General features: G+C 36.4%; 1 protein-coding gene across 2 annotated transcripts; it reads left to right on the top strand.

The window, feature by feature from the left end:
• Nucleotides 1-239: 239 nt before the first annotated feature.
• On the top strand, nt 240-9147 carry LOC107007382 (CSC1-like protein RXW8). 2 transcript variants are annotated; one of them, XM_015205983.2, is made up of 12 exons: nt 240-469; nt 1256-1647; nt 1924-2070; nt 2678-2741; nt 2876-3085; nt 4119-4298; nt 5217-5515; nt 6276-6546; nt 6753-7031; nt 7465-7698; nt 7771-7954; nt 8030-9147. In XM_015205983.2, exons 2-12 carry the CDS (start codon nt 1367-1369, stop codon nt 8767-8769), a joined length of 2889 nt encoding a protein of 962 aa, XP_015061469.1. In that variant the 5' UTR covers nt 240-469; nt 1256-1366; the 3' UTR covers nt 8770-9147. The 2 variants fall into 2 exon arrangements, with proteins under 2 accessions (XP_015061469.1, XP_015061470.1); XM_015205984.2 differs by having other exon boundaries at nt 240-483.

Genomic DNA, 9147 nt, shown 5'->3' with positions numbered 1-9147 from the left:
TTTTCTACAAATTAAATAAGGAATATTTTGAGATATGTTTCGATAAATATTTAGTAGTAATAGTTTAAAGATAATTTTTATCTTTTAACTATAAAAAATAAGCAATTATTATATATTGGACTCTATGAAAAGGCCAAAATAGTCAAAAAGAAAAATTTAAAAAAAATAGTCCATTCTCAACCGACGCGCCTTTTTGAGAAAGTAGAAAAATACAAAAAGGCTACGCGCCTCCCTACTATACCTTCTTCAAAAAAAAAATTTATTATTAGCAGCTCATTTTTTCTGTCACATAAAAGTGTTAAAAGGGCTTTTTGGTCTCAAAAAAATTGTTTACCTTTCTATATACTCATTGTAGTCGCTGTGAAGTAGAAGTAATTGTTTTTTTTTGCTTTAAAGGAGGAATTAATAGTTTTTTTTTGTTTTTTTGGTTGCTCGGATTCATCATATCGGAGAAAATTATCAGTTTCCGGTGAGTAAATTAATGTAAGTTTTGTTTATTTCAATTGAAATGAGTTATTGTGTAGTTTTATCTCCATTTATGTTTTTTGTTAGTTTGTGTGATGAATTTTAGTTGTTCAAGTTGCTGTTTTGCTTAAGATTTTGGTGTTACTGAGAATTAGGTTGAAGTTTAACTAATTCGAAGTGATTTGTGCATAAATTGATTGTTGTTAACTATATAGATGTGGCGGTTTTCAAATTTGAATCAGCAGTTGGAATTCAAATTTTTTTAGAAAAAATTTAAATTGTGGTGTTTGGACGGACTTGTGTGCATTAGATGCGTTAGACTAATTTCACGTGATACCTTCCAAAGTCGGTTTGGTCAAGGGTGTAGCGTAGTGATCAATAAAGTGAGTTGAGAATCGCTAGATCTCAGAGTGGACTTTTACCTTTACTGTATGCGGAATTGTGTATTTTGCTGCTCTTTTTAAAAGCATGGTACCCGAAAAATGAAAGAGAGTACTTGGGGCTTTTTTTTGTTAGTTTTATGGTATATTATGCTAGTGTTGCCATTTATGTTGGAAAAGATCAACTTTTTAGTATAGTTCATTTAACAAGGTTGGATATTTTCGAGTTATGAACTTTTAATCTAGGATATGGTTTGTGGTTCCTTGTTACCGGACAATTTTTTGATAGAAGAGGGCCTCTTTATGCAAGTTGCATGACTAATTCTTGAACTTATGGGAAGTGTTTATCTCTAGTTCTATCATATTTGTGAAAAATGAAACACTTGAGCCTAAAACATTTACTTTTGCAGTTTGTGGACTGCAAACACAACCGTTTTTCTGGCTACTGGATTCAAGTCATTAGGGAATGGCCTATGAGCTTGATTATTGATTGAGGTCGCTGGCTTATTTGAAAGACGGGAATGAAGCTATCTGCACTCTTGACTTCTGCCGGAGTTAATATTGCAGTCTGTGTGGTGCTGTTAATTCTGTATTCCTTACTAAGGAAACAACCAACTTTTGTAAATGTCTACTTCAGCCAGAGATTTTCTCGGGTACGAACAAGACAGCTTGGTGGCTTTAACTTTGAGCGATTTGTTCCGTCTCCTAGTTGGATCTTGAAGGCATGGGAAGCATCCGATGATGAAATAGTTGCTGCTGGGGGCTTGGATGCGTTCGTGTTGGTGCGGATGATTGTTTTCAGGTGAAAGCTCAACTTTCCATGTACACTTGTTGCTGAAATATTAATTGCTTGTTGCCATGGACTGATTTTAAATAGTGACTTTCCAATAAAGGTGGACAGTTTGATGTCATTGTACTACTGCAGTATGCATTTCCCCATAAGGATGTATAGCGTATGTTAGATGGTGAATCTGTTCTTAAGTATGCTGTGCACCTATATTTACTTCATCTATGTCGGGTCTATGTACCATTAGTCTCGTAAGTGCACTTACCTTTTCCTGCTTCTTATGGTGGACAGTGTCCGAATATTCTCCATTGCAACTACTCTAGGACTTTTCCTCGTGGTGCCTCTTAATTATTTTGGTCAAGATATAAAGCGTCAGCAAATTCCTGCCGAGTCATTGGAGCTATTCACCATTGTGAATGTTGAGCCAGGGTCAAGATGGTATGAAACATGTGGAAGTATGCTGTAATTATTTGAATGTAGATAATTAATATATTCCCTTCTAAATGGACATACACAGATGCATAATGCAAGTAGTGATTTTATTCCATGCGATATAGAAAGCTTTTGTCTTTGCCTAGTGTCCAACAATCTGCAAATGTCAAGTTTAATCCTTTCAGCATTTTGCATATGAAGTTAATGAATTTTACCTAATAACGAGAAACTATTCCTTCGTCCCAATTTATATGAGACACGTCCAAGAAAGAATGACCTTTGAATAATTAGAAACAACTAAACTCTATAATTCACTTTTACCCTTCATGAAATGATTTATAGCCACACAAATATCTAAGGTTTGTTTTAGAACACAAATTTCAGAAGTCTTCGTTTCTTTCTTAAACTTTGTGGCCAAGTCAAATGATGCCACATAAGTTTTTTTTTTTTTTTTTTTTGGGGGGGGGGACTATAGAAGAGATCTACTTGTAAGATTACCATAATTCCGTTTTTCACAGAAAAGATGTGTTAATGACATTATTTCTTCATTTACTGTGCTTCTTTTCTACCACAGTTTACTCTTCACTTAAATTTGCCTCTACTTCTTCTTCAGGTTTTGGGTTCACTGCCTCGCACTGTATATCATATCCTGCTCCGCTTGTCTTCTTCTTTACTCTGTAAGAATTTACTACTAACTTCTAAATCATCTGTTATTTTTCTTTCCTGTTGAACTTGTATTTGTTTTACAAGATACTTCGTACTTATGCTGTGTCAGTGTTTTTATCTTAAAGTTTTTGCTGCTTTCTTTTAGGAGTACAAGAGTATCTCAAAGAAGCGGCTGGCGTACTTCAGTTCATCACTTTCCCGCCCATGTTACTTCACTGTTCTGGTCCGTTCTATCCCAAAGTCTAAGGAAGAATCATACAGTCAAACACTGGAAAAATTCTTCATGAATTACTATGCATCAAGTTATCTATCTCATCAAATTGTCTATCGCTCTGGCTATGTCCAGAAACTGCTGGTGAGATTAAGATCCTTTATATTGTAGTCTAACTAGGCAAGCATTTGCATCGCAGCTTTGGAGAGCTTGGTGTTGTTCAAAGTTTCTCTTGTGCCCGAATAGATTATTCTGTTATGGTTTCAACTTAATTTAAAATTGGAGATGAAACTGTTTAATATTATGAGTATTGCATGAAGGGAGATGTGGGGACCGGACCTATAAGTTTTGTCCCAGTTTTCACGTTCAGGAAGGTAAGCAAATGACTTTGCAATGTTTAAGATGAGATGCAATCAATGTATGGTTTGTGGTAGATATTCGCCACCAAGTACTACATAATAGATAGCAGATGCTTTATCTATCAAAAGAACAGAAGATAGCAGAAGTTTCTGTTGGGAAGCACATGCTTTTTGGTCTTATCTGAGGAATGGGATGAACATCTCATCTAAGATAGCGATATCTCTTTTAGTTTTTAAGTTAGCCTTTTAGAGTGGGACCAGTGATGCTTGTAATAAAAATGATAAACCTTATGTGGTAGTTTTCGGTTAGGTTCTTGCACATTATTTTTGATACTAGTGGTGTCTGCATCAACTTTCACGCACCTCAACTATTCCACTGGGTTCCTCCTAGGGGTGACAATTTCAGCTCATATTAATGGAATCAATCCATTTAACCCATACTTAATGGTTTGGATCTCTCATATTTTCATTGGATAAATATGGACTTCAAGCTATTTTAGAGCCCCTACAAATAGGGTCAAAATGGGTAAAATATGGATATCCATATAGATCCGTAGTAGAAAATCTGTTTTTCTTTCAAATACATTGTTTTCAAAACATTCTGGACCTTTTTTATCAGCTTCAATGGCCCCAAGTGAAAAGCACTACTCCTTATGTATCTGTATGAGCTTAAGATAGTACTCAGTTGGTTTCTTCTTGATCTGGACTTCTGCTTACACTTGTGTTTTGGCATTTAACTTCTTGGTTGGTGGTCTTTCTTTGCTCCTTCACTTTTTCTGTATTTGATGCTTAATTTGCCAGAAGTTGTATGGCGACAGACTGATGCAGAGGGGGTGTTCAGGATGCTTAAAACAACCCAAAAGGAGCTTTATGCTGGATCAAATTTTATGATATGTGGCATATGCGGAGGAGCTACTTCGTCTTTCAAGATGATCACCAATGAGTGTGATCGTGATAAAGGAAGAGATGATTGTGATGGTTCAGATTTGAGAAAAAAGGTGACGTTTGTCCCATTAGAGGATTGTGTTTTCATGAAGTCTTTTTACACATGTTATTGCTCAGCTTCTGTTCAGTCTGTTAAGTGTTGACAATACCTGTCAGTAGGCAGCACCAATACCTGCCAAGTGGTGGTTTGGTTATTATGATTATGCCTCTGTATGCCTAGGGACAAAGTTTTTATTCAGTACTGTGTGTCCATCATTACCCATTTTGAGAAGTAATTTATCTGAAACTTTATGTGTTATACATTTGACCTTTAAAACTTGGCATGCTGCATGATGATTCTTGATGGATATGAGCTCCATGAGTTAGTGATTTGTTATTAGTAGGAACTAGCTCATTGTGGTTATTGCTCCAAAGTTCAGATGCATAAATAGCTCATGAAATCCCATATTCCTGGTCCTCTCTGCTAGAATCCCACGTTGGTCGAGAGTATAATGTGTTGTTTTCTTATATGGTTTTAGGTTATCCTTACTTCATGAGCTAACTTTTGGTGTTGAGTTAGACTCGATATCTGTTTTCTTAAACATGGTATTAGAGCCAAGCTCATCATTTCCTTGATATATTGCACCCTCATGTTATGTTGTCGTCACTAGATGTCCGGTCTTTGAACGTGTTAGACTCCCACATTTGTTGAGGGTAAGGGCTGTTATCTCCTTGTATAAATTTAGACAATCCTTACCTCATGAGCTATCTGGGCCTGAGTTTAGCTCAATTGTCCAGTTGCTTAATATTCAAATATTTCACTTCAATGACAGAAACAACATTGAGTTGCTTTTGTTCCAGAGTATGTGTACTAATCCCTCTGGCTTTTATTGGTGATTCTTTCTTGTGCTTGACTCTAATTGGTCAAATCTTTTGAAACTGTGGTTGGACAAAACATGATGTGAATCGAAGGATATACATTTTTCTTGCAGGAGTCTGCAGCTGCTTTAGTTTTTTTCAGGAATCGGTATGCTGCTTTAGTTGCTTCGCAAGGTCTTCAATCTTTGAATCCCATGTCATGGGTTACAGATCTTGCTCCAGAACCAGATGATATGTACTGGTCAAACATTTGTGTTCCTTACAGACTCCTTTGGATTCGTAAAATTGCGCTTCTAGTGGCCTCTATTCTTTTTGTGGCGTTTTTTCTTGTGCCCGTTTCACTAACACAGAGTCTCGTTCACCTCGACAAGCTGCAAAAGACATTTCCATTTCTTCGAGGATTTTTAAAGAGGTAATGCAGTCTTCTGTTTTGTTTCCATTTCTTGGAGTACAGTTGGTTTTGCATGTGTGTGTGTGAGAGAGAGAGAGAGGGAGAATTGGAGGTGTTTGTGTGTGTAGATAACTTATTATATTGAATGTAATTTAGATAAAGTCTGGCTGCATAATTTCAAGACTGTATTCTTTTGAAAGGATGATGCTGAGGATTCTAAAAAGAGATCCATTTAATATAAGCATTCAAACTTTTTAGCTTTTTTTTCATCATATAAAGAAAAAGGAAAGAATATAGTCTTAACCTAACCCCAGGGCGAACCCCGATCGGAAGGCGTTAGACAGACTAAGGACTTAAAAGAAGAAGTTAATGATCGATATCAAATGAGAGTAGCAGATCATATTGGATGAAAACATAAATAAATATTAAAAAAAGAATAATTGGAATCCACAGTTGTGGATCTCGATCCAAAGGTTCTTTCTTGATCTAGCTACAAAGATGGGACATCATGGGAAGGTAAGTGTGGAAACCTAGAAATTACTACTAGTTGGACCCAACAAAAAAGATGTTATCAAGCAAATGTATGATATGGTTCTCTTCTCAATATTTACCACGTTCCTTTATATTGTAACAGTTCCTGTTTGCTTTAATTAGCGCTTTTCAGTTTCATGCATCAGATAACTTGCAGTTTTTACGTCATTGCTTGAGAAATAGACATTATATTATGAGAGGGAAACATACGTGAGCAATATAGTAATTTTTTTCCCCCTCTTTCTTGCAGGAGTGGTGTTACTCAGCTTGTCACGGGATATCTACCAAGTGTTGTATTAATTCTGTTTTCCTACATAGTTCCTCCATTGATGATGCTATTTTCTAAAATGGAGGGCTCTATCTCTCGTAGTGGCAGGAAGAGGAGTGCATGCATAAAAGTTCTATACTTCTTCATCTGGAATGTTTTCTTTTGTAACATTGTCTCCGGATCTGTTATTGACAGATTCAATAAAATTTTTAAGGATGTGAACAATCTACTTTCAACGGCTGTGCCATCAACGGTAACTCCACCTCTCTCTGTGTTTTTACTACTCTCTGTCTTGGTATAACCATCTTATTCAAATATTCATGTTTTCGCATTTTATATTCCCTAGCAATGTAAATGAATTAGTTTGCTTACCCTTGTCTTTCATCTATGATATTGTATCATATAAATCATGAATATACTGACCTCAAGAGTTGATTGATTGGTAATGTCTTTTTGCAGGCGACCTTCTTTATGACTTATGTTTTGACTTCTGGCTGGGCAAGTCTGTCTGTTGAACTCTTACAACCATTCGGTCTCATCTGCAGATTGTTCTCCAGGTTTATTATGAGAAACACCGATGCTTCATGTTATGGAACACTGACTTTTCCATACCATACAGAAGTTCCGAGGATCCTCCTATTTGGCCTCTTTGGTTTTGCATATGCTATTTTGGCACCTTTAATACTGCCATTCTTGGTAGTTTATTATTCCATTGCTTACCTCGTATATCGTAATCAGGTAATTATATCCTTCTAGTTTAAATCTTTTTTTATATCTCTTTTTTTTATCTCTATTAGTTCGTCGCTCTTTTTATCAGTATCTATTGAACTCTATAAATGACCCTAGAATAATAAAGTGAATCCTGATTTTGTCTTGATTTGCGGGGGAATATTTTTGGAATGCCTGTTCTTGCCCTGAAATTTTGACAGCTAATGAGCTTCTTGTTTCTAAAGTCTAATCTTCTCATCTCTCATATGTGGTGCAACTCATCAAGGCTTTTCTTTTTCCCGCTTATGGAATCACTAAGCGGAATTGCATTCTTTTATTAGTCTTGCTACTCTTAAGAAACGATTTATTTGCCATGTTTTTGCTGATTGATGTGCTTTCCTTTACACCAATGAATATTTTTTCCTCTTTAGCCTGTGGTCTGACAACTTAGTGAAACTATCAGATCCTCAATGTATATGTGACAAAATACCAAACTGGTGGAACCTATTGGCCTATTGTGCACAACACAACAATTTTCTCAATGGTGCTGATGCAAATTATAGCTTTGGCGGTTTTTGGATTTAAAAAATCTTCATCTACATCAAGCTTCACTATTCCGTTGATAATCTGTACACTCCTCTTCCACGAGTACTGTAGGCAAAGGTTTGAACCATTGTTCAAGGACCCTCCTGCTCCGGTATGACTAATCACACAGTTCATTTTATTTGGTTGTCCATATATGTATCTTATTCCGTGTACATTTTGACAGATCCTCATTGAGATGGATAGGCAGGACGAGGTACATGGGAGGATGAAAGAGATGTATCAACAACTCCAATCAGCGTATTGTCAGTTCAAATCAACCTTATTTTCACTGGGTAAAGCTGCTCCTGGAAATGACGAAGAGAACATGAGTATCCATACGGTTCAAGACATAGGAGATGTTAATCCAGGTTCAAATAGCTTAATAACTACTGTGGAGAGTCGTATTTGTCTGGATGTTTTTTGACACGCTTTGTTGCTTGCAGGGAAAAGTCCTTCACATCTTCCTCCATCATGTGCATCTGTTGAAATTAAAAGTCATCATCATCCTTTATCACATACGTCAAGTCCTCATCTTCTATCACCACACGCGTCTTTGGAAATTAGAAGTCCTCCACATATTCCATCATCACGTACGTCTTTGGAAATTAAAAGTCCTCCGCATATTCCTTCATCATGTACATGTTTGGAAGTAAAAAATCCTTCTCACCTTCCTTCATCACATACATTTTTAGAAATTAGAAGTCCTCACCTTCCTTCATCACGTATGTCATTGGAAATTAAAAATTCTTCTCATCGTCTTTCACCACGTAGGTCTTTGGAAATTAGACGTCCTCATCTTCCATCACCACGTACATCTTTGGAAATTAGAAGTTCTTATCTTCCTTCACCACATACACCTTCGGAAATTAAAAGCCCTCATCTTCCTTCTTCAGACACATCTTGGGAAATTAGAAGTCCCCTTCTTCCTTCACCGCGCGAATCTTCAGAAACTAAAAGTCATCATTTTGCATCACCGCATAAATCTTCAGAGATTAAAAGTCCTCTTCTTCGTTCACCACGTGAATCTTTGGAAATTAAAAGCCCTCGTCCTGCTTCACCTTGTAAATCTTCCGAAATTAAAAGTCCCCATCTTCCTTCACCAGGTACATCTTTGGAAATTAACAGTCCTCTTCATCCTTCATCAAGTACTTCTTCAGAAATTGAAGAATCGCGTGGTAAGTAGATGAATCTTTTCTGTGCATATATACGCGGTGTTATTGTTGGTGTTGGTGCTACTTCTGCATTCTTACGACTGCCTATTTTATGAGCACGGTTGATGTGTCGTATGAACTGTCTTGTAAAAGAGACTCCTTGGAAGTGTACAGCAAACATACATGCGAAAAATGGCGTCTGAAGAGACTTCTTGAAGTGTACAGAACTTGTTTGGGGGCTCTGAAGCTGCAAAACATAGAGAGTTACTACAGATTGTTTTTTTTTTTTATATTATACTATAGATGGTTCCATGACTATGGATACCTGTGTATAAATACATAGATATATTTGTGAAACAGTTTGCTTGATATGAGTAAAATTTTGTTTTTTTTGAAAGTTTATGGCTCAA

Source organism: Solanum pennellii, chromosome 12, assembly GCF_001406875.1.
Source record: "Solanum pennellii chromosome 12, SPENNV200".
Taxonomy (NCBI): Eukaryota; Viridiplantae; Streptophyta; class Magnoliopsida; order Solanales; family Solanaceae; genus Solanum; species Solanum pennellii.
The sequence above is the reverse complement of the archived record's forward strand: the minus strand, read 5'-3'. Positions and strand labels throughout refer to the sequence as shown.

Bases quoted from the DNA above. Each gene is read 5' to 3' on its own strand.
- LOC107007382 (XM_015205983.2), top strand. From the start codon at position 1,367: ATGAAGCTATCTGCACTCTTGACTTCTGCCGGAGTTAATATTGCAGTC. The intron at 2,742-2,875 runs GTAAGAATTTAC...GCTTTCTTTTAG, and splicing joins CTTGTCTTCTTCTTTACTCT to GAGTACAAGAGTATCTCAAA. The intron at 3,086-4,118 runs GTGAGATTAAGA...GTATGGCGACAG, and splicing joins GCTATGTCCAGAAACTGCTG to ACTGATGCAGAGGGGGTGTT.